The 26,778-nt window shown below is 38.6% G+C and overlaps 3 protein-coding genes across 3 annotated transcripts; 1 reads left to right on the forward strand and 2 right to left on the reverse strand.

Annotated features, from left to right (window-relative positions):
- Positions 1-273: 273 nt before the first annotated feature.
- Positions 274-2,347, reverse strand: LOC120012497 (the record flags this gene model as incomplete). The annotated part of the gene is made up of 4 exons (XM_038863929.1): positions 274-405; positions 596-788; positions 846-894; positions 1,699-2,347. Coding segments are annotated over 4 exons (1,023 nt in total), but the record flags the coding sequence as incomplete, so codon positions are not given.
- Positions 2,348-9,051: 6,704 nt separating this feature from the next.
- Positions 9,052-9,510, forward strand: LOC120012498. Its single transcript, XM_038863931.1, has one exon. It carries the CDS (start codon positions 9,052-9,054, stop codon positions 9,508-9,510), a length of 459 nt encoding a protein of 152 aa, XP_038719859.1.
- Positions 9,511-24,597: 15,087 nt separating this feature from the next.
- On the reverse strand, positions 24,598-26,266 carry LOC120013499. Its single transcript, XM_038865333.1, has 5 exons — positions 26,106-26,266; positions 25,818-25,990; positions 25,652-25,742; positions 25,411-25,557; positions 24,598-25,021 (listed from the first exon to the last, which is right to left on the reverse strand). The coding sequence occupies exons 1-5, from the start codon at positions 26,197-26,199 to the stop codon at positions 24,723-24,725; spliced, it is 804 nt and encodes a 267-aa protein (XP_038721261.1). The 5' UTR covers positions 26,200-26,266; the 3' UTR covers positions 24,598-24,722.
- Between the last annotated feature and the right edge of the window lie 512 nt (positions 26,267-26,778).

The raw sequence follows: 26,778 nt of genomic DNA on the forward strand, positions 1-26,778 counted from the left end.
GCTCTATTTGTTCGTTTGGAGTATTTTGGTGTGATGATTCTGTTCGATTTGTATTAGGATCTTCACGCTGATCTGGTTGATTCCCCAACATGTCCTAATCATCCCTCTGAATAGAATCAATTTGGGATTCCACAATCCTCCCACTGTTATGTGGTACTGGATCGTTATCCTCAACTGGTATTTCTTGAGTTGTTTGGTTTCCTTGTGTTTCCCCTCTTAATTCTTCAAGAACAATCTTACTTTTGGGTTTGTGATTCATCATATAGTCTTCTTCTAGGAATCAGGCATTGGTGCTAACAATGACTTTCTGATCCTTAGGACTATAAAACAAACCACCTTTGGTACCTCAAGGGTATCCAGCGAAAAAACATACTTCAATTCTTGATTCCAACTTTCCAGTGTTCCCTACCAACACATGGGCCGGACTACCCCATATTCGTATATGGGCCAAGCTCGGCTTTCGTCTTGTCCATAATTCAGTAGGAGTAGTTGGTACTGACTTAGAAGGAACTAAGTTCAGAATGTAGGCAGCTGTTTCCAGGGCATAGCCCTAGAAGAAATTAGGCAACTCAGAAAAACTCATCGTCGATCTTACCATTTCCATAAGAGTCCTATTCCACCTTTCTACCACACCATTTTGTTGTGGTGTGCCTGGCGCAGTCAGCTGGGATGAAATCCTTTCTGCGTTTAAGTATTCCATAAACTCTCCTGAGAGATATTCGCCACCACGATCAGATCGTAGTGTTTTGATACTCTTTCTTAAACGCTTCTCTGTAACTGCCTTATAGCTTTTGAACATCTCAAAAGTTTTAGACTTACGGTGCATTAGAAAAATGTATCCATACCTTGAGTAATCGTCTATCGAAGTGACGAAGTACTCATAACCTCCTCTTGCTTGGATAGTCATTGGACCACACACATCAGAATGTACCAACTCCAAACATTCTTTGGCTCTATACCCCTTGGCCGAAAATGGCCTCTTAGTCATCTTACCTTCCAAACATGATTCACGGACTGGAAGTTCCTTAACTTCTAATGAACTCAAAGGTCCATCTCGTACCAGTCTAGTAATCCTGTTTAGATTTATATGACCTAAGCGTACATGCCAAAGATAAGTTTGATTTGGTTTCGAAGGTACCTTTCTCTTAGATGGCAAAATTGTTGAGTTAATAAATTCATTACATATAGCAGAATTTGGACTTATAATGTAAATATTATCTACCAAAGTATCAGAATAGATATAATGTTTATTGTACCTGATAACAATAGAGTTATCAAACTCAAAACAATATCCATTCAAAGCTAAAGATGGAACTGAAAGTAAATTTCGTCTCATAGCTGGTACATAAAGACAATCGTTCAAAATTGAAGTCCTATCACTACTAAAACTCAAATGAAAAACGTCTACTGCTTCTACTCTTAGTCTTGTTGCATCTCCCAAAAGCACATAACTCTCTTCTTTATTTGGTCATCTGGTTTCCTGGAACCCCTGCAACGAATTGCAAACATGATTAGTGGCTCCAGTGTCTACACACCAAGATCCAGTAGACACAACCGCTAATTGTGTTTCGACAACAAATAAAAGATAGTTACCTTGAGTATTCTTGCTTAGCCATGTTTGACATTGCTTTTTCCAATGTCCCTTCTAGCCACAGTGAAAACACTTGTCTTTCGGCTTTTTCACTCCACCTTAAATACCTTTGGAGTCGACTGATTTATTCTTCTTTTGAGTCTTTTTCTTCTTTTTACCTTTCGGTTTAGCAGAAGATCCTTTCTCATTCAGATTGACCTTAGCTTGCTTAGGTTGAAATTTCTCTGCTCCTTTAAGCTCATTGAGAAGTTCCAACAAGGTATAAAGCCTTTTGTTCATGTTATAATTCAGCCGAAAATTCTCATAGCTATCAGGAAGAGATTGAAGTACGATATCGATCTGGCTTTCACCATCAATATCAGCACCAAGTACTTCGAGCTCATTCAAAAGACTCATCATCTTAAGAGTGTGCTCACTTACATTGGCTCCTTCCTTCATATGGGTGTTTAGAAGTGTTTTCGTGACAGTCTGCCTTGCGGCTCTACCTTGATCACCAAACATCTCCTTTAGGCTATAAATGATGTCATAGGCACTTGTCATATTCTGGTGTTCTGTTTGCAACACGTCTGACATTGATGCTAACATGTAGCATCTAGCCATTTCATCAGCCTTCTTCCACTTCTTGTGAGCACTGATTTGCTCATCAGTGGCACCCTCCTCAGGCAATTCAGGGCATACTTCAATCAACACAAATTTGTACTCTTCAGAGGTGAGCACAATATCCAAATTTTTTTTCCAGTTGACATAGTTTGTTCCATCCAACTTATGGTCTTTTAATTAGTTAACTTGCTTTGGTCCTATAAATAATGGTATTGATTTCGATGGGAAATATTTTCATAATTTATAGTTAAGTGTATAACCATCACTTGATCATAATCTCACCATCTTCATAAAATTTATTCCGATGGGGAAATAATTTTATAATAAATGACTACCCATTATGACTATCAAGAAAACTAATAATCTGAGATATTTGTAAACAAAAATTTCCGATAGGGAGGAAGATCTAAGCCAACACATATTTTTAATTACATCTCTATTAAATTTCCTTACCAATAATCCAAACTTAAAAAATATTTCCATAATACCAAAACTCCTGGAATTGATATATCTTAAAAAATGCATTGACAGGAATTTACGCATTTTGGTGTCACTGCCCAAAACAAGATTCATTACGGATTTTCTCCATGAAGTGAAACCGTTATTGCAGCACCATAAGTTTTCAATTTAACGATTAACAAATCTAGCAACCAGGTCGTTCCCAGGAAAGAGGGGGGCTTTCTCCCACTTAATATTTTATTTTCGAGTGATTAATATTTTAATTTTCATGTTTAGATAACATCCATAAATAAATAGGAATCCTAATCTAGCATGGCATTTAATTACAATCATACATGCAATTAAAATAAGAGACATAGTTAAAATAGGAAACCGAATCAATCAAGAGTCATAGCTATCATGGTCTTCAATCAAGCCCGAATCTCAACTTGATTAGTGTTTGAAAACTGCTCGAAATACTACTGCCCGAACTGCCCTGTACCCGCTGCCCAATCTGCCCCTTACCGCCCACATTTGTCCGACAGCTTCCGGCGGTGACCGTCGGCTTCCGGATGCGCTATAGCAACTGTCGCCAGCACTTGCTGCCTGCGCTGGCAGCAGCTGCCTGTGATGGCAGCAGTAGTCGGCAGCTGCAGCAAGGCTGCCGGTACCCTTCGTCTCTTCGTTTCTTCATCTGCTTTTACAAAAAAAAAATCCTAGCATTCTTCAAACTGGAGTTCATAATCTAAAAAAATCGATTTACAAAAATTCCTACTCCTTTATTCGGAGTGAACAATTCTAAAAAATCAGAACTAAAAAAAAACTAGACCATAATAGCCAGAATTTCAGCCTGCAAAAACAAGTTAGCAATAACACAGAAAAACATAGATTATGCTAACAAATTAAATTTGACAAATTTTTAATTTTGTTTAGCATCGATTACGTATCTATGACCCCTCTGATACCAATTGTTGGAAACACGCAACTTGCGGAAGCGTATAAGGACCTCATAGACATAAAGGATAGCTAGACAAGTTTCAAAAATTTCTTATCAAATACTAATCACCATAGCACAAACCATATGTCAATTAATTGCAAGAAGATTATATACCTTGAGATCTCTCTGATTTGATCTCTAATAACCAGGAACGAAGGATGGAGTCAGTGAGTTTGATACAAAGCTTAAACCTGCGGATCTTCCACCGTATGCACCAAGTCCCAAACTTGGATTGAGAGGGTGGTCTCTTTTCTCCAAGAACCTGAAGAACACAAACCAAAACTAGTGGAAACGATTAGAGAGTAGAGAGGCCAACTGGTGTCCCAAAACTTGTGTTAACAAAACACACACTATGTGTGTATTTATAGGGGTCGGCCACACCTAGGGTTTTCTCCCTAGGTGGGCCAGCCCCTAAGCCTCTCCCTCTCCTAATTCCGGTCCGTTTTGGTTTTCCTATATCTTCTAGTATTGGGCTTCTGGGATACAGTGGGGACCAACTAGGAAAAATAAAACGTGGGCTTCCTATGAATTTAATTATCAGCCCAAACCCATGGACATAATTATAATTCATAAATTATAATATATTCCACTAAAATTTTATAATTGCACTCCTCATTTTATCTCAAATTAAATCTGAGCCTTTCGTTATACTTGTTCATAAATTTATCACGTTAAGTTACAGATACCCGTCAATTAAATATGCCATTGACATATAATATTTAATTGACATCTTTAAATATTTCCTTGATCTTACCGCTTAACTTATTTGAATGTGTCGGACTAACTAAAATCCACCTGCAGGGTTTTGACACAATCTCAAATCGTATAAGCATTCTCAAGAGGGTATCATCAATCCATAATTGGACGTGAATTTTATTAACAGATTATTTTCTATCGTACCATTAATGCGGTGACCCAACTCACTTGATGTTTGTTGGCCTGTACAAAAAGACCTCACCCTTTAGTAAATCAAAGTCCCATACATTAAATGCACATGTACCAATAATCTTTAATAAATTAAGAATATGAACAATTCCATAACGTCTGTGTGAGTGTACAATTTTCATATATAGTCAGACTGGGAAAATTGGCTCATACGTAGTCATGATCAATACACTCCAAGTGTACTGGTCTAGTAAGTTCAAGCTTTGCCGCTCTCCGTAACCAAGATAGGTATACTGAAATACTATACCACAGCCAAGCAGACGGTTTGTCCAATTCCGTCTTAGCTGTGATCGCTTACTTATATTCAATAGGAACTTATGAATTAATCTTCCGTGTGCAAGCTTAGACTCTACACACCAATTCATATACCATATAGAATAAAAGATACTGATACCAATATGTCTTTTCTCATTTTAAATGCTATATATATTTCATTCAAATAAATAAATCGAGTTTGAATATTACATAAAATAATGGCCTTTAGCATACTATTCCTATCACTTTGAACATCTTCCAAAACCATGAATACATGCACCACCTTTTTCCATAGAAGAGATCAAGAGTTGATAAGCAACTGGGAGATCAACAATTCCAAGGAAAAACACCGAGAACACAATTTAAGAAAGAGTCCAATATTATTAATATTTAACAACCAACTCTAACAACCTAATCAAAGAAATACGATGATTTCAATAATCAAGAATACACCATGGATTAGGAATTTAATCATTAGAAGTCCAAGAAACACACCATGGCCATACAAGACACCAAAGCACACAAATAATGGCTAAGAGTAATTTATTCAAAGTACACCTATGGCCAGAGTGGTTTCCACGAGGATTACCTAAATAAGAATAATAAAAAAATAAACACATTGTAGCTTAGAACGAAAAGAATAGGATTTTTCTACATCTCCTACTTAATGTTTTATCGAAAATCACCAATTCAATCCACGTGCGCATCTAGGTATTATCCATTGAGCCAATATCCATAAAACAACACAATATATTACTAAAAACATCAATTAAATTGATTTAAATTAAAAAAAAACCCCAAAATCACATTAGTTCTATAATCCCAATTTGTCCAAATCTCAAATAATGATGTTCTAGGTTTAGGAGACTTACCAAGGGTGAAGAACAGATAAATGGAAGTAATTTGAGCTCCCTTTAAGCCTCCAAGGATCTCCAAACTCAAATATTCAAGTTAGGGTTTGAATCTTAAAAGTTTGACAAAAAAGAGAGAAATAGAACACCAAATGGGATAAAGAGAGAGAGAATCATTTAACCAATTTGAAAACAACCAAAGTTTAGAGAATCTTACCTTAGTTGACGATCTCGAAGGGTTGGGAGAATGAATTTTGAGATAAAATGGAAGTTGGAAAGAGTTTGGGGCAAAAATGTAATGAAAAATCGTGAAAATGGCTATTTTAACAAGCTCTCCCCATGCCTTCCTTCTAGAGTCGCTCGAGCAAATTTTGACTTGTACCATTTCTATGTTTGGGAAATGCTTGTCAATCGATAAACTCCTTTGGTAGATCGATCGACTATAACTTTGACTCTTAAAAATAGTTTTTTTTGGCTAAATTTACCCTCAATTGATCCATATTCATTTCTAAGTAATTATAGCACTCCAAAATGCACACCAAATACATATAATCAACCCCGAAATACTTGGTATCAATTTATAAAGTTTTCAACCCCAAGTTTGACTATTCATACTTGTCTAAACAGCTTAAATGGATACATACTCAACACATATCGGTCTTACAAGAATCGTACAAGTATGGGGCTTTACATTACTAATCTCATATAATATGGGCCAGATAGTAATGATTGTAGTTGCCAAAAATCATGTGGCCCTACTGGGCCATGTAACGACAAAGCTAAGCTGGACTATTTGAGTCCGCAGGCCTAACTAGTGCATTTAGGCCCAATCCGAGGTCCATTCTAAGGCCCACATATGACATTTACATCATTGCTAAGTAATGTAACAGTCGTGTGAATCATGTCTAACATCATGTCTGACACCATATCTGACACCTTGTTTGACACTAACAGTTGATATCTTTTGGGTTACTTACTTTATTATGCTCACAGTAACTCTTGTTTTAGACAGGGGCTAAGTTTCAGAGTATCTTTTCTGTATTGGTGCCTGTGTAATGGCGTCACCATAGCGAGGGCGCTGGTACGTCCGAACGCCAATTCATGAATTTATCCTTCCTTAAAGGAGTTTCAACCAATTCGGGTTCCAACCAACATTCGTGGATGTGACAGGCATAGATCCCAAGGTATGACATTCTTCCATGTAAATATCCATTTATTAATTGCCACCCACAATACTAACCATATTCCAGTCAACACCTGTCATACTCATTTCATATGTTCCTATATCCTTATCTTACTTTTTGTCTGTCAACCCTGACACAATCGAGATACTTGACTTTCGTACTCTTACACGATATCATGCTATCCAATAGGATCCAAGTGGGAGATACAATTCCCGAGGCTAATCATGACTTTCATATAAATGCCTTTCTCTGACCTTAGAGGGGGGATCGATTCCAAGAACATTACAAGCTAGAAATCAAAACTCTACAAAACCTCACCAAATACATTCAGACGAGATATACAGACCATCACTGGTCTTCCACCTCCGATAAACACTAACTTGATATTTACATAATATAAAGGTGCAGACGGACCCCACTAAGCTAAAAGTTGACGTTTCAATGATTGTAGTAATTTGCCCCTACAATTTGACGCACCAGATAGGGGGACTTTTACAGTCATTTGATTGAGAAAATTTCACGACGAGTTCCAGTTATGGCCGATACTAGTGAAGCCACCAATAAATAGTTGCTGGACCTCATGCAAGCAATGGGGGAAGACATCTCTAAGAATAAAGAACAGATGGATATGCGTTTAGAGTCGATGGCTAATGATAATGCAGCTCAACGCGAAGAGATGTTGTAGTTAAAAAACTTGAATGCTTCTCAAGTTCAAGATCCGGCTTCAGTCCATATTCCATCTTTCCCCCACCTTGAACAAACACCACCCAAGAACCCTCTGAACTACCCACTAAATACTCAGTTACCCTTGGAGGATATGACGCTTCTACCTCGAGAGGTAAGGGGACCGCCACGAAAGATATCCAGCAAAATGTCAGCAGGGATTCTCCCGTAGATTTAACATGTTCTTCGAGAAGTAGACCTCTACAGCCACCATGTTTTCCTGTGCACCTTTTGTGGGACCCACTATAGCTTCTATTGCTCAAGCAGCCATGGCCAAGTAGATTATTGAATTAATGGGAGATTTGGACAAGTTGACTAACACACCTCCCACCTTGGCCAAAATCAACGCCAATTGCTATATGGGATCGCCATTCGTTGATAGTATGTACCAGACGGATTTGCCACATAGGTTCAGTGTTCCAAGTATGAAGTTGTATATTGACACTGATGATCCCAAGACCATATGGCCCATTACAAACTAAAGATGGGTGCGATTGCCAAACCATATAGGATGCATGAGATATGCATGTGCAAGGGCTTCGGATCAACTCTCACTAGTCCTGCCTTGTGTTGGTACATAACCTGCCCAATGGCAATATCGCTTCTTTTGAGAAGCTAATTGAGACATTCATGATACAATTCTCGAGCAATCAGAAGATTCATAAGTGTTCAGACGACTTATACAGACTACCGCAGAGAGTGAGAGAGTCTCTCTGGGATTTCTTGGCTATGTTTAATACAGAGAAGGTATCCACACCTTATTATGATCTAGGGACTGCTATTCAAGCACTCAAGAGCTGTCTACTCTCAAATGGGGAGTTTTACGAGGAACTCACGAAGTGTGACATAATGAGCTATGAAGAAGCTCTTGTTAAAGCCACTGTGTTTGTTCATTGGGAAGAGGACGCGAGGAGGAAACCGTCCAATTCCCCTAGAGAAGAAAAGCGCATTAAGAAGGAGCAATCTACCATCGATGAGTCGTGCAGCAATTGGAGCCCCCACAAATCTAGATCATCAGATTATGCGAAGAGTTGCTCGGAGTATCCCCTTTGGATACACCAAGTAGAGGCCTTGCTGGTCTAGAAAATTGGGAAGTGAGGTGAAATGGCCGCCTAAGAAGGAAACTGAAGGATGGAAAGACCATAAGAAGTGGTATGATTTCCATCAAGATATCGAGCATACCACTCCCGATTGCAGAGGCCTTAGATATGAGGTGGATTATCTATTGAAGAAGGTCATTTGAGGGAGTTACTATCTGAACGTGACAGGGCCATCTGGGAGAAGACGAAGGTTAATGACCCAGAAACGTTACCACCACCACTGCTGGCCACACAAACTTACTGCATAATTTCTGAAGGGTCAGAGATTAGTGGAATTTTTCACACTTATGCTAAAAAGCACGAGAATGAAGCGACGAACCCTGCAGCTAAAATGGCGTGAACCATAGGGACCTTCACTAACCAAGTGATGGTCTTTGCTGACGACGAAGCTACCCAGCTTCTACATCCGCACCATGATGCTTTGGTGCTCACGCTTCAGGTTGCCACTATTAATTTGAAGCGAATATTGATTGATAATGGGAGTTCAGCCAATGTATTATTTCTGGCTACATACAAAGGGATGGGTCTAGATGAGACTTTGATCCTGCGAAAATCAACAACGCTTATTGGTTTTAATGGCGAGGTGAGCCATTCATTGGGTGAAGTTACATTGCCCATCTATGCCCCAGGATTGAATAAGCATACTAGGTTTTCAATTGTGGATTCGTCATCTGCTTACAATGCTATTCTGGGACGCCCTTGGTTGCATGCTATAAGGGTCATGCCCTCCACTTATCACCAGGTCCTAATATACTTTACCAATGGTAGCATTAGAGAAATCAAGGGTGATCAACACTCTTCCAGGAGTTGCTATAAACCACCATGAGTAGCAAGAATGAGTCCTCGTAGCAGATACATAACCAGGTACCCGGTCTGGAGCTAGATGAGCTAGAGATGGAGAAACTTGATGAGGTAACAGATCCACCCTGACTTTCCAGATCATAAAGTCCTGATTGGAGCGCAACTACCTACTCATATGGGAGAAATAATGATCTAGTTCTTATCTTGGCATTACAATTGTTTTGCATGGAGCCATGCAGATATGACTAGGATAAACTCTGAGGTCGTGATGCATCAGCTCAAAGTTAACCCTGAATATCCTCCTGTTAAACAGAAAAGAAGAAAATTCACTCCCGAGTGAAACGCAGTGATTAACGAGGAAGTTCAGAAGCTGTTAGACAATAGGTCTGTGAAGGAAGTACAGTGCCCTGACTGGCTGGCCAATGTCGTCATTGAGAGAAAGAAGAACGGCAAGTGGAGAGTTTATATCGACTGCACAGACTTAAACAAAGCCTGTCCGAAAGATCCATTCCCGCTGCCACATATTGACATGATGGTCGATACTACAGCCAAGCACAAATTACTGAGTTTCATGGACGCCTTCTTAGGATACAACCAAATTTTGATACACCCGGAGGATCAAAAGAAGATGGCGTTCATAACTGAGAGGGGAATTTATTACTACAAAGTGATACCCTTCGGATTAAAAAATGCAGGAGTCATATACCAGCAGTTGGTGAACAAAATCCTCTTAAGGTATCTGGGGTACACTATGGAGGTGTACATCGACGACATGTAAGTGAAGTCCTTGGTTGCAGAGCAACATCTCGAGCATCTCCAACAGGCATTCGATCTCCTGATCAAGTATAATATGAAGCTAAACCCTACCAAGTGTTCCTTCGAAGTGGCGTCTGGGAAGTTCCTGGGCTATATGGTCACACAACAAGGCATTGAGGCCAATCCAGATCAGATTTCGTTCATCATCAATATCCCTTCCCCAACTTGCATCAAGGATATTCAGAGATTTAACGAGAGGGTGGCAGAACTCAGTCATTTTATCTCCAGATCATCTGATAAATGCCGTCACTTTTTCTTCACGTTGAAGAAATCTGTTAATTACGAATGGACGCCAGAGTGTGAAGATGCCTTGAACTGGTTGAAGGCTTACCTCAGCTCACCTCCTTTATTGTCTAAGATCGGGGAGTAGTTATACGTTTACTTGGCTGTTTCAGAGGTGGCCGTCAGTGCGGTCTTGGTCGGGGAAGAAGAAAAGAAACAACTACTAGTGTATACGTTAGTAAGAGCTTATTGAACACAGAAACCCGGTATAGTTTACTGGAGAAGTTGGCTTTAGTATTGGTGATTGCAACCAGGAAATTGAGGCCATATTTTCAGTGTCATTCAATTGCAGTGGTGAACAATTTTCCTCTGAAAAGCATTCTTCATAAGCTTGAGCTTTCTGGAAGGATAATCAAGTGGGTAGTGGGGCTCAGTGAATATGACATTTCGTATCAGCGTAGAACAGCGATGAAATCATAAGTCTTGGCATATTTCGTAGCTGACTTCGCTCCATCGATGCAACAAGAAGCGGACAAAGAGCTACTTTGCATGACAGAGCAAGCGCCCAAAGCTTGGACTTTGTATGTTGATGGTTCCAGCAACGTAAGAGGTAATGGTCTAGGAATCGTGTTGATTTCCCCAAAGGGAAGTGTGATTCAGAGAGCAGTTAGATGTGGCTTTCATGCAACTAATAACGAAGCAGAGTATGACGCTTTGATCATCGACATGATACTTGCTAAGGAGCTCGGAGTGATGAATTTGAAGATTCACTCGGATTCACAGTTGATAGTAAATCAGTCTCTCGGTTCTTACCAAGCTAACGATCCTATGATGACTTGTAACTTGGAGTTAGTCAAGGAATTGTAATTGGCGTTCGTGGAGTTTTCTATAACTCAGATTCCACGTGCGGAGAATTCATATGCAGACGCACTAGCCAACCTTGGGTCGTCAATCCAAACTACCCGAGGGCAAACAATTCCTTTGGTGCATTTGAAATGGCCATCAATCAAAGTCCAGGAAGGTTCGGAGGAGCAGAACAATAATGAAGTCCTCCCTGTTAGTTTGGACCAGACATGGATGACTCCATTCATCTAGTATCTTGTTGATGGTATTCTGCTAGTAGAAAAGAATGAATCAAGACGCTTGGTAGCCAAAGCAGCACGGTACACAGTGTTTGATGGGCAGCTATACAGAAGATCTTATTCACGCCCTTTATTATGATATGTAGATCTATCACATGCTCAGTATGTACTCGCAGAATTGCACAAAGGGGAATGCGGCAACCATTCTTGTGGTAGAAGTTTGACTCATCGTGTATTAACAATCGGGTATTATTGGCCTACGATGAGATCAGATGCAATTGATTATATGAAACGATGCGATAAATGCCAGATATTTGCTCAGATTCCTCATATGGCCCCTGAGAGACTTACTCCAATTGTCGCACCTTGGCCTTTCATGAAGTGGGGATGGATATAGTTGGCCCTTTACCTAAGGCATCAAGACAACGACAATACTTTTTGGCTATGACAGACTACTTCACCAAATGGGTAGAAGCTGAGGCTTATTCGTTGATTAAAGATGTTGATGTGAAGAAGTTTGTCTGGAAAAATATCATTTGCAGATTTGGAGTGCCCAAGGAAATTGTGACAGACAATGGGCCACAATTTGTAAGTCATAATTTTAGGAGTTTTGTGCCAATTGGGGAATAAGAGTGGATTTCGCAACGCCAAGGCACCTACAGTGCAATGGTCAAGCAGAAGCATCCAACAAAACCTTGATCAAGACCTTGGAGAAGCGTTTGGAGAAGGCTAAAGGAGCTTGGGTTGATGAGCTACCTGGGATATTATGGTCTTACAAAACTACTTCACGGACGCCTACTGGGGAAACACCTTTTTCTCTTGCCTATAGATCAAAGGCAGTTTTACTTGTTGAAGCTGGACTACCATCTGTGAGGTTTCAGTGGACAAATGAACAGCAAAATTGGCAAGAGTTGAATGATCAGCTGGATACAATTGATGAACTCATAGACCGGGCGCTCACAAGAACAACAGCTTATCATGACAGAGTATCTAGATACTTCAACAAAAATGTTCAAACTAGGACATTTGAGGAAGGAGATAGGGTGCTTCGAAAGGTCTTTGAGAACACTAAAGAGCTGAATGCTGGGAAGTTAGGTCCAAACTGGGAAGGTCCGTACTTAATTGATAGAGTGTTAGGTAATGGCGCCTATAAACTACGCAGGGAAAGTGGTGAAGTCATCTTGCGTCCTTGGAACGCCATTCATTTAAAGTCGTACCATTCCTAAAAATCTTTGTCCTTACATTATTGTAACTTCTGTATGCTTTAAGATAAATGTTTTTCTTATTCCGAGTGAAAAGTCTATTGTAAATATATGTTCCGATGATTTATGAACTAATTTAAGCATCGGAGTGTCGATGGGAGTCCCATCGACTACCTGTGATTGTTGTTTTGAGTGCAGAACTTGAACAATTGAAATGTTACAAATCAACAGAACACCCGGGAGCCAAACCTTCCGAGCGCCACTATTTCAAATAAGTTATTTTTGTATTTAATTAATAAATTTTATTATTTTCTTATCGTTGTTTGTTAGATTATTTATTTTCACTCTTTGTAAACTTTGTTAAAATTCCCATCGTTGTGTAGAGTTTTAAGTAAAAATAATAATAATACAATATTAGTAGAACTTCTAATTTTATTTATAGTAAAAACTTATTACATAACTCTTAAGACCATATATCTAAACTTTCGTTTATTTCTTCCAAAGTCTCCTTGATTAAAACAGAGCGATTAAGGAGAGAATCTTGGAGTTTCTGAGTGTCTTGTTCCATGGCTCACGTTTCAGCGAGTTCATGGAGTTGTGACAAAGAACTCCCCGCAGATTGCAAAGCTTTAGTAAGCTCTGCAACCTTATCTTCATGGTCTTCAAGATCTTTGTAGGCTTCATTCAATTCTCCCTTAAAATCAGTGATATATTGATGAGGATTCCAGTAGTGTGGGGGAAGACAAGAGCTCACCCCTGTGTTGTCATCAGAGTCCGATGGAGAGTTGACAGAACTTTGAGAGGTTGTCATGCTGCAAGAATAGGAATAAGTTTTGGGAGGATTGATCTATTTGTCAATCTGGTTTAGGCTTTATATAGGAAAATTTTCACCTTCTCATCTTCTCAAAAATACGAAGTATTAATTCTGGATTTAATTCTTTGCAATAATCAAAAAGTCGGAATTAAGTCCAGGTCGATAAAATCCCTATAGAGCAATTAATGCAAACAGAGACTTCTAATACGTGTTGAAAACGTAAATCACTAATTCAATTAACCTGGAGAATCGTAAAAGTCTTTTGAAAATAGAGTAAAATATTTAATTCACTTGTAAGAAAGCTAAGATTAAATCAATAGATACGTGCAATGAACATATTTAAAATTGGGGGACAAAGGTTCATCCAGTATTAAATGCTTAAAATATGATTAACATGAATTAATGAATATCTATGATATGTAAAAAGGTTAATTGTACCACCGCCAAAACGTGGCGTCTCCAAAACATGCAACCACAATTGGTCTTGATTGCTGTAATCTCTCTTGTACCATTATACGGGCATAGTTGGTTAGGCTCATCTCCAGTAGTAGGCAACCCCTATTGGGAAAGCCAAGACTAGAAATGAAACGAAACCAACAGAACCAATACAATGCTCCTTGATATTTATTCTTGCATCATAGAAGCATAGTTGGACTGCTTCATTCCCATTAGTAGGCTACCGCCATGGGGTAGACCAGGACTGATAATGAAGCACGGCCAACAATGCTAATACGATGATCCTTCTATATGTTTCGACTGTGAACACAGATCTCTTTTGCATCGTTATACAGGTTCCTATGGTAAAGCCCACTGTCAGTGATAGGCAACCGACATGGGGTTTGCCAGGATTGACAATGCAGCTTGATCATCAGTGCCAATATGACGGACTTCCATTCTTTGATTTTCTGGAAATCCTTGTGGTTCATGCAGGGATTACTTCTCTTATATAGAGCAATCTTGCGTTACTATAGGTATAAAAATCTTGTAGATTTATCATCCTTTTAAGTCTGTTCTATAGTCTTAGGAGCCACTCAACGTAATTATCAGGTTTCACGGTGCCACCTGGCATTGCAATTCAACTCCTAGAGTACAATCAGTCAAGATTTGGTACTATTTTACAAGGTTCACCCTACAACACAATAAATTTTATCCAAAGTATGAGGTAAACATCCCATCCTAGCAGAACCTGTGTACCTAAAAAGTGAACTACTCAAGTTTAGGTTGGACTTTTCAAGTTGTGTCCTAAAAACCCAACTAAAACTAGGGGACAAGAATAGGGTGTTCTAACGAAATTTGTGCAAACATTTAAATTGTAGTTACGAACAGTTCTAATATGCATAAAAAATAATATAAATATATACAGACAACTATTTCACAAGAAAAGTCAAACTGAGAGATCAACAGTCTTTTCCAAAGTCTCTGCCACCGCTGCTTCAATAATAATAGTAGGATCTACATTTGAGATGTTTTGATCCACGGCTTCTAGCTGAGGAGCTGGGGCTTAAATCCCGAGGACCAAGGGTCCAGTTGGAGATTCCCCTCTTTCAGAATCAGGGGCAGTTGGAGCATCAGTGCTTCCTAGTAGTGGCGACTCAACGACATCTACAGGCAGTTGCTCGGCAGAAGGAGTTACATTGCTCTCTGGAGGCATACTCTCTAGAGGCGCCAAGTCTTCTCCAACATCAGGTTGTTCCTCATCAATAACTCATTTTTCGTTAGGCTGATAGTTTTCTAACACTAGTGCTGCCTTCTTGAGCAGCAAATCCACATCCCAGTTATGGTGCTCATTATTTCTGTACTGGGTCAACAATTTGAACCTTTCCATAGCCTGTCCAACACCTCGCATAGCCCCCATTTTGAAGATGTAATTTTCTTCCATCTTTTTGGCCATCTCAACCTTCTGAGCCGTTTTCAAAGCCTGTGCTGCAAAAGAATCTTTAAGGAGATCCCTTTCCTTGGTGACGTCACCAAGCTTGGAAGACTGTTTGTGCATTTGGGATTCCATCATTTTCATTTTGCTTTCAGCCCCTTCCAGTTGCTTGGTACCCCCTTCCCAGCATTCTTTGAGGTACTGCGCTTCTCTAGTCGCCTGTGCAATCCTTGATTCAAATTGGTTGGCCTTATAAGCGTCATCATTTATTTTCTTTTCCAAAGCACTCAACAATTCAATTGAGTGCACTAACTGCTCTTCTGCTTCTTTCAGTTTCCCTTCTAGGTTCATAACTTGAGTAGACACCTACGAGTTTTTGTTTCTTTCTCCAACCAATTGAAGTCTCATTTCTTCACATGAGGTGTTTGAACTGGACAGTTTATCTTCTAAAGATTTTACCATGCCCTCTAGCCTTTCTTTCTCAACTTTTTCCCTGGCCAAATTGTCAATTGCATTCTCTCCAAACCTCAATACTCCCTGCAGAGCCTACCAGAATACAAAGGATGCAAACATAGTTATAAAAAATGAACAATTGACAAAAGTTTTCGTTAAAAACGGTTATTACATTAAATATATAAAAAAAACTTACAGTGAAGCAATAGGCCACCGCGTAGTTGAATTGACTAGGCAAGGGCATATCATCAAACTTCATAGCATATTCTGGGAAGACAAACTTCCTGATACCTATTGGAGGCAGCACAAGAGCAGAAGTAGCAGTGAGTGATTTGGGGACCCACATGGAAATTTTTTCCATTTCACTCCCCATGACGTCCAACCTAAGCCTAGGTCGTATATCTTCTTCTCCTCTGGCAATGTCTTCTTCTTGACTATCAACTGACGGTAGCTCAGTCCTTGAGCCACTGGCTACAGCTCCTCCTTGAGCGACTTCAGTCTCTAGGACTGTTTCAAGAAAATCAATAATTATTGGGTCAAAATCTCCACGGTCTTCTGTCTCGAGAGCCTCTTCTGGCTCCGTTGAGACCACCCTTTTAGTTCTAATCTTAGGAAGTCGTCTAGTTAAAGGAATTGCATCTCCTTCGTCTTCATCCGTCTCTTCATCCAGAACTATGGCAGTAGACGTTGATATGACAGATACAAAAGGAACTCCACCTCGGCCCTTGGGTATAGATGCTATTGCATCATATAGAAGCTTTCTGGGAACTTCCACTCCAGCACCAACCCCTAGAGCTGCCACATCATATTTAGACTTCTTGCTAGCCTCTGTGATTTTTCCTTTTCCTTTTTCAACAAGGTCTTCTTTTTTCTTAGTTTCGCCTGCCTTCTTATCTTTGGATGCTTCAATAACACGTTTAGCTGTAGTAAATCCTCCTCCTCCTCTTAAGGTTCCTTGGTTGTCTTTTAATTGTTAAGCGTTTCGTACCAGAGCCTCGTATAGGTCATCCGCATCAGTAACATCAGCAAAAACTTTATCAAACATCTCGTCACTTGCACAAAAGGGTAAAGAAAGGACAATTTCAATTGAACAGAGGATATAAATAGTGGGTAGTAAAACATTTTGGTATAAACTTACTCGTATATCTCTAGAGCACATATCTTTCCAAATTATAATCTATCAGGATGTTCTTGCAAGATCTTTTGTGTTCTCTTAAACCATAAAATGTGTTTACCCGTTTGAGCATGTCCGGGCCCTTTTTCCACTTTTTCAAGAAGTTCCATGACACTGCAAAGAAACAGCGCATAAGATTCAGTAAGAGTTACTTACAAATGAAGGAGGAAGGAAACTTACTGTCAGCTTTATTCCAATTCAAATTTAAATCCCCATGAAGCTCGTATACTAGGGCGCCCCTTGCGAAAATGTATTGTCTTTCCAACGACCAATGTGATCATTGGAGATAGTGTCCAGAATCAGGTCTATTTCGCCTTTTTACCGTACCAGGGAGTACCTACCAAGCCCACTTTTCTTGGCATTCCAACTCATTGATTCCAAATTCTAGGCCTTCTTTTTTAGTCAAACATTATACACTCAACATTATTCTAAGGCTGTTTGGCATCCATTGGCTCAGAGATACATTCCGTACTCTGCAAGCATCTGCAAGCAAACTTGGAATGGGGAATCTGAGCCCTATTTTGAACATCAACAAATAAAATGGAGACCATCGAGGAACTTGATGATCAACGCCATCCGTATTGGCCCCAGGTCTAATTTCGATTGACGAATAGATTTTGTATTCTCCACGAAAGTAATCCATGTCGCTTGATGTCAAAACTGATTTAGGGTTTAGCTTTTTTGGTAGCAAAGGTCCTTTAATATGGTCGTTCCTTTTTAAACCTTTAGCTTTACCTTCATTATTAGCGGATTCTGTTTCTTTGTTACTTGAACTTCGTCCTTCTGACCTATACTACGAGTAATTTACACTGGGTTCTCTTTTACCTTCGATTTCACTGACGAATACCCTACCGCTTCCTGACCTTTCCTCATTCTCTGAATCTTGATCATTAGACCGTGCCATTCTACAAAACTTAAGGCGGAAGTAAAGAGAAACAAGAGTTACCTTCAATCGATATGAAACAAGTGGTGCTTCTTCTCTTTTCTCTATGTCCTCGCAAAACCTAGAAAACTTTCAATGGGTCTTGACAGAGAATTTCTTACTCAAGTAGCGTGGGACTGAATGGATTTCACGATTTACAGTTTGTAAGTTGCACGTTTCCTGGAACACCCCTAAATCATCATGATGCACGATTTCTGAAATGTGCTCCCCGAGAAACAATAGCAATAAATTTAAAATGTGATTGTGCAAGTCAGGTGCATTAAATGTCGTCGCTTCACACTGACATGTGGCAAAAATATTTCCTTTAATGTTTCTTTAAATATACACTTTCACCTCTGTGTGATGGCGTCTGTAAAACATTAATTTTGTTACACAAAGTCATTCCTTTGAAAAAGCGTATAGTCAATTGCTTATCAGTCATATTTTTTGTTTATATTCAGTAAACTAATGTTTTTTCTGAGTTTACAGTAGGGATTTACATGCCTCTTCATGGCCAAAGGAGTTGAACTCAACTGAGGACACTCTTCAACAGATATTGTACACTGCAAACGCCAAAGTTATGTACAATCGATTCCTACAAACAGAGTTCGGTTTCATCGGATAGCTAAAATGCTAATGCCTATTTAAGCCACAGCTACAGCTTCAATAAAACCATTACGCTAATGCCCACTCTAGCTATTTGCAACTTCAAACAAATGAAGTTGTACCTTGCCAACCTCAAACAAACGAGGTTGTGCACCTTGCAGCTTCAAACAAACGAAGTTGTACATCACCGACTTCAAACAAAAGAAGTTGTGCTTTGTTATACACGCCTTTTTAGGCTGCATATCATATACACGCCACTTCAAGTTATCTGTGTTATACATACTTTTTCAGGTTATACTTGCTCAACCATTTCTTGTTCTATGCAGGAACTCACCGTGCACTACTCTCCAAGATGAAGTCGTCTTCATGCTTAGAGAGTAGGGGACAATTGTAGTTGCCAAAAATCGTATGGCCACACTACGCCACATAACGACAAACCTAAAGCTGGACTATTTGAGTCCGCAGGCCTAACTAGTGCATTTAGGCCCAATTCGAGGCCCATTTTGAGGCCTACATATGACCTTTACATCATTGCTAAGTAATGTAACATTCGTGCGAATCATGTCTGACAGCATATATGACACTAACAGTTGATATCTTTTGGGTTACTTACTTTATTATGTTCACAGCAACTCTTCTTTTAGACAGGGACTAAGTTTCAGAGTATCTTTTCTGTATTGGAGCCTGCATAATGGCGTCACCATAGCGAGGGCGCTAGTACTTTCGAGCACCAATTCATGAATTGATCCTTCCTAAAAGGAGTTTCAACCAATTCAGGTTCCAATCGACATTCGTGGATGTGACAGGCACAGATCCCAAGGTATGACACTCTTCCATGTAAATATCCATTCGTTAATTACCGCCCACAATACCGCCCATAGTCCAATCAACACCTGTCATAGTCATTTCATATGTTTCTATATCCTTATCTTACTTTTTGTCTGTCAACCCTGACACAACCGAGATACTTGACTTTCGTACTCTTACACAATATCATCCTATCCAATAAGATCCAAGTGGGAGATACAATTCCCGAGGCTAATCATGACCTTCATATAAATATCGTTCTCTGACGTTAGAGGGGGGATCGATTCCAAGAAATTACAAGCTAGAAACCAAAACTCTATAAAACCTCACCAAATACATTCAGACGAGACATACAGACCATTTTCGATCTTCCACCTCTGATAAACACTAACTTGATTATCGAAGCAGCTACGACCGGCACCCCCCAAACTGATCAAAGAGCTTTCACTGTAGTTCTTGTTGTGATATTTACAGGATCTAAAGGTGCAGATGGACCCCACTACGCTAAAAGTTGACCTTTCAACGTTTGTAGTAATTTGCCCCTACAATGATGATGGGTCAAATAAAGCTGACAATAGACCTCCACAGCAGCAGACCTATCTGATTGCTATGAGTGGACCTATGATGGAGATTAATAATCATGTAATGTTTCTTGATATGGTGGCCTCTACTTTTTGAGTCCTATATGATGATATTCATGATACATATAGAGAGGCTATTCGAGCACCAAAGTATGATAGGTGGAAGCATTCCATGGATGAAGAGATACAGACAGTCTCTTCACAAAAATCTAAGTTGGGACTCAGTGTATCTTCCAAAAGGCAAGAAAGAAATTAGATGTAAGTGGTCTATGCAAAAAGAAGGAAGGATATACTAAGTAGAATGGAGCGTGAATAAAAGTTAGATTGGTTGCTAAACAGTGGTATAAAAAGCTTGATCGCTTCATGATTGGACATAAATACACCATAAGTACCTATGATTATTGTGTACATTTTCACAGATTGGGTAATGGTTTCTTCATTTCTTTACTTTTATATATCAATGATATATTGATAACATATAAAAGCAAGGTGGAGTCGTGGAGATTACTAAATTGAAGGCTCGATTGAGTTTTAAGTTTGAGATGATGGACCTTAGTGAAGTCTAGAAAATACCAAGGTTTTGAAAACCAGACCGACCGGCCGGTCGGACCGGTCCAACAGGTGACCGGCCACTTGTCCGGTCCGGTTGAGGTGCCAGAACCGGTAATTGATGAACCGGGATATTTTCGGTTGAACCGGCCGGTTCTTCGGTTGAACCGGTCAGAACCGGGCCGGTTTTGATCGGTTCGGTCATTTATTAAAGTTAATAAAATATTTTTGAAATTTTGTTATTTGTAGGATTTGAACTCATGACCTTTTGTTCATTAAAAAAGGCTTTAACCACTAGGTTATGAAATTTTCTTTGTTTAAAATGGTACTTTATTTGCATATATTGTATTTTTACGAAGTTTTCTTATATATTATATGCATATAATATAATATATATATAAATAATTCATTACGTTAAAACCGGTTCGAACCCGGTTTGAACCCCGGTTGAACCTTTGAACCGTGAACCGAAGACTTTTCCGGTTTGATGACCGATCCGGTTTTAAAAACCTTGGAAAATACTTCGTGTGGAGATTGTTGCGGATCGGAAGAAGGGTATTGTTCAACTCATGCAAAAGTAATAATTGATCATGGTGTTACAGCGTTATAGTATGGATCAAACATCAAAGCCTATAAGTAACCCTTTGGCTCCTAATTTTAAGTTTAGTGTTTTGTTATCTCCACATACAATAGTGACGTGAATATATGAACCGAGTTTCTCATGCTAGTCTGGTTGGTAATTTTATGTATGTTATATTGTGTAATAGGCTAAATATTTCATATCCAGTCAATATATTCAGTAAGTACATGCATAGTTTTTGGAAAGTGCATTGGCAAGCAGGTAGATGAATTATTTGAATGGAAAACATGTGGTTGCTTATGTGGATTCTGACTATATTGGTGATTTGGACAAATGGAGGTATACTACTGATTATTTGTTTACACTTGAAGAAGCACTTGTTTGTTGGAGATTGACTTTACAGTCCACTATTGCATTATCGACAATTGAGGCTGAATATATGGCTATGACAAAAGCCATTAAGGAGATCATTTGGTTGCAGGCTTTAGCATCTGAATTGGGTATTCATCAAGAAAGAGTTGATACATTGTGATAGTCAGAGTGTGACCTACTTGGCGAAGAATCAGGTTCCCATGCTCATTTGAAGCATATTAATGTTAGTTTTTATTTTATTCGTGAGGTTTTGAATGAAGGAAATATTTGTATAATAAAGATTAATATTGTTCATAAATCTACAAATATGCTTACTAAGGTAGTGATTGGGTTCAAGTTCCAATACTTTTTGGACTTCATCCATTTGGAGCAAACTTGAGAACCTTAAGGTGCATGGTATTGTGCTATCGGATTAGAGGCAATACATTTGATTTGTTGGTTGGAGTTGATTATTGTTTTGTTGACGTCTCTTGTTTTGTTTCCAATGATCTCATTGATGTGGAGTTCATTTGAAGCGATTTAGACATTGACTCATTTTTTATTAAGGTGACGATTTGTGTGAATTGGTTCAAACAATCTTGGCTGAGGAGTTGCGCTCAAGCGAGAAGTACTGCACTCAAGCAAAACTTGGGTTTTGATAGACCCGAGAGCTTGTGAACAAGCGAAGGAGTTAGCTGCTTGAGAGAAACTATGCATCAGAGACTCTAGAGAGTTTGCACTCGAGGAAAACGTAAGTTTGATGCGAATTAGAGTCAAAATAATATAGAAAGAAAATTGTAAAAAAAAAGAAAGAAAAAAAAGAGGTGCATGATTAGAGCATCCACACTGGGCTAGTGGTAATTTAGCACTCCCAATACCTTTTATTTTATGCACACTTCATTATCTCAAGTGTTGTGCTACAATGGTGCACTCTTGATAATAATATAGTATTGTAATAGTCCATTGTCTCTCTTCCCCTCTCTCCCGAGTGGCACAAGTTAATTGGATGAGTGGATCCCGCAACCTGTACTATTCATCAACTAGTGAGTACTCCATAGATCAAGTGTGGGTTAAATTGCTACATGTTTTGGAGTGTCAAATATTAATCATTGTGAGTATCTAGCACCCCATTTATAGAGAAAGTATCATCTCAAGCACTCCAAAATCATCCAACTGTGGATGCTCTGACTCCTCTATAACATAGTGAATCTAGATCTCTGTTACCGTATACGTAGGCTATACCAGATCATGTAAATTTCTCATGTTCTTTACTGTTTTTAGCTTTGTTATTTATCATAATTTGGCTTAGATCATGTCATTAGTTTAATTAATTGTTGTGTGTTTTATCTATGGGTGATTGTAGCACAACAATACGTAAGTCGTCTTTATATATATTATTGGGTCCCAAATGTTGGATATTGTGTTTTTGTGGGTGCGACTTTTGGACATGGTGGGTAATGTATTGGACCCATGAAGAAGACAAATGAGGCACATGAAGAATTTTAGTTAGCAAAAACAAACACAAAAATGTTTGACTAATCATTGAACAAGTCTTTGAATTTCATAAGCTATATATATAGGTCTGTCATCTAATTCAAGCTAGTTTTTGTATCTCGGAATTGGAGATAATTTTGCGCTTTCAGTGATACGAAGTGGTAGTAATATGTGGTTTCTTTAAGAAGAAAGCACATCTTCAAGCATCTCCAATTGCTTTGTTAAAGACAACCACCACAATATCCTTTTTGTAGTTTTTACCACACCCAATAAGTCTTCTTTTTTCTCCTTTAAATATTAAAATAATCTATTCTCCAATTACTTTGCTAAAGACAACCCCAAAATTCTTTTTACCAAATCAAATAAATCTTCTTTTAAATAAATGTCTAATCATTCTCCAACTGCATTGTTAAAGACAACCACCAACATCCCTTTACCACATCAAATAAGTCTCTTTCCTTCTATCTCAAGAAATAATCTAGAATGCTCGAGTTGACTGCAATGAACATTTTTAGCTAAGAGATTCAAGTTAAACTTATGAGAATGATGTTGTATGTTGTCATATATATGGTATTTAAAGAGAGTGAGAGCGATCGCTCCAACATATAAGACTTTGGGTGGGGGGTGGGGAGGTATATTTTTGAAACTTCCATTGTTTACTCTTCATCATATATATGGTCAAGAACATACAAGGAGTAGACATCAGAGGTAACTAGGTTGGGAAAACCAAGGACTTGGTTACTCTTGTGAAAGCTCACAATGATTTTAAGTTGGGCTTTACCTTTTAAGATCACATTATTCACTCAATCATTACACTGCATCACTGTAAATTGATAGATATATCATACACATGGATTCTGGGGCTCTGCAATTCCCTAGAGTTTGGAATTAACATACAATGAGTTGGGAGTTGTGCCACATTACTCTATCAAATTTTGTATACACCACATCACTCTTTCATATTATTTCTACACTGTTAAAAGCGAATTTGAGAGTCAAAATATTTCTGCACTGTTATATCCGAATTTAAGAGTCTGTCAAATTTCAAAGTTCCTCCATCATAAATATATCAATGTGAGTAGGATCTCATATTTAAATATTTAATTTACACAAAACCACTCATAACTTAATATAGTTTTAGCTGACATACTTTCGCATTGACACTCTCTGATTAGATTTTCGGAAGTTTTGATTCATTTATTTGTTGTTCAATTTGAACTTTAAATTAATTGTCCCGCCACTTCATGAAGCTTGGCCAATTGGACCAACCAATTGCCCTATACACCATGTCAGAGGCATTGGCATGGTCGGTGGCATGGTCAACACAGTATTGAAATATCACAGAGATTCACATTCGTGGTTGAAATCAAATTTTGAACACACATATGTCTAACTCAACTAATTATCAATCAAGCAAACTCTTGTTGGTTCTCTGTTTTCAACACGTTAATAAAAACAATTAATCTAGATAACCCTTCTTTTCTCTATTCTCTCTTTATCTCTCTTTCTTTTCCTTTAACTTTTCTTTTATTTTTTCCCATACACACCTCCATTTGAGTTTCTGATAACCATAGAGATAACATTCCAGCTGGCAACAGTAATCATTGAGCACTATTATATTCAACAAAACAGTTTAAACATAGACATCATAACTTTCTATATATACATAATCAAAGCAATTACATATAACAACAATAACAATTCTACTTTTTGTTCAATCTTTGGTTCTAATGATAGTGATTGTGCCTCTTCTCCCTTGTGTATGGATTCTTGTAAGGGCCACTACTGCTTTCCCTGAAAGACCAGGACCATCTGCAGACACACATGGTCGACAGGCAAAGTCCCCCACTGGATGCCTTACTGGTCTTGTTGGTGGCATTAGAATTCTCTCATTGATGTCATTTAGAGTCATGTCTCCTTCAATCCCTCCTGGTTTCACCATTGCGAATGGATACACAACTCTCAATATCTTTCTCTTCTTTCTCTTGTCATCATCAGTACTAGTAGTACTCCCTATATCACATATTAAGATTAAGAACAATTAACAATCAACGGAAAAAAAGCACTTTCTTTTTGATAATTGAGAAACCACGTAGTCCAGCATTATCCTTCGGACAACTAGAACAGTGTATATCATACTGATGATAGGTAAGACTAGGTAGAAACTTATTCGGATAGGGGCCCGGAAATGAGACAAACCCAAACAAACCAAGAATCCGAATGAAAATATGATAGCTGGTTGGCTCGGAACTCCCGACCTCGGGCACCATAGGCCTTAAGTCCGAATAGATAACTAACTAGTTTATCATCAATACTAGTAGTACTCCCTAAATCACATTAACAATCAAGTGAAAACAAAAACCCCAGTTCAGTACGAGCAATTTCACATTGATGAGTAATACCATAATGGGTTTTGGGTTTGTATGAAGAGGATGGAGATTCAAAAGTTTCAGGGGCAGATATGGCATCCTCTGCTGTTTTGGTATCTGAGAAAATGTTTGCTTCTTCTTCAGTACTGGTGTTGCTCATTGATGTGCTTATGTGTTCATCTACAGAAGATAAAATTGAACTGAAATGATAATTGAAATTGAAATAGAGAATCAACTTAACAATAAAGTGAAATATAAAGTACTTGAGAATCACCTGAAACTCCAAGAAGATCAGTTATCTGGCTCATGCAACTGAAATTCTCAGATATGTCCCACTTGCAGTTTGAATTATAATAATTATGGACCTATAATACGGACAAACCCCAATTATAACCACACACACAAACAAGAATTCAAAATCCAGCAGAACAAACAACCACCTCTGCAGGGTCACTTGGTCCTCTGATTTGGTCATCTGTACTGTACAGAAGCAATCGTCTTCTTGGGAACCGTTCACCGAATTCAACCAAAGCATCTTCCAAATACCCAGTTGAGAAATCAGACACCAGAGACGAGAAAAACTGTGAATTGCTACTCCCATCCATGACTCCCCCTAAGGCATGACCATAAGCTTTGAATTGAATTGTATATACCCAAGAATCAACCAGTACAGACAAAAACAGTAAAAAGTAGAAGTAATTGAATAAAGAAGGAGAAGAATTGAGTACCCAAAGACATGTCTGCGTTGAGAATTCCAAGGTTTTGAAGATCCCAACCTAGGGAAGAGCTATTACTGTAAGCAATAGAGTGAAGCTCTCCCATCCCCTCTAAATGTTTGTCTTAATGCCCCAATAAAAGAACTGATGCAAAATTGGTCCTATATATGTCCAAATAAAGTGAAGAATAGACGAATTTGAAAGAAGTAGCCAGTCAACGGCAGACAATGAGAAAAAAATAAAAAGAAAAAAGTGGTGCTTCTTGGGATATGGGAAATAGGGTCACTTTTTTTTTATTCAGTTTTTTATTTTTGTAATAATTATTGGAGATATAGATATGTGTGTTGTGGTGTGAGGGTGGGTGGGTGGGTGCTTGATAATGGCAGAGGTTATGATTTGATGTTGTAGTTGCATGTAAAAAGAAAAGGAACAGAGAGAGAACATGCCTGGCTAGTGCATAGCTAGACACAATTCAAATTTCAGCTTTTCCCTGTTTATGCTTCTGCTTCTTCTGATTTATGGGTTACCAACCGTTTCTCTTTTTGGTTCTTTTTTCCTTTGGACATTCTTCATGATTGTAGGGTCAATTTTCATGTAAGTCACACACATAATCAATAGTACGAGTCTTTTATACTGCTCCGTATAGTTAATGCTGTACCAATAACATAGCCTTGATTAGCTCACA

Source organism: Tripterygium wilfordii, chromosome 13 (genome assembly GCF_013401445.1).
Source record: "Tripterygium wilfordii isolate XIE 37 chromosome 13, ASM1340144v1, whole genome shotgun sequence".
Taxonomy (NCBI): domain Eukaryota; kingdom Viridiplantae; phylum Streptophyta; class Magnoliopsida; order Celastrales; family Celastraceae; genus Tripterygium; species Tripterygium wilfordii.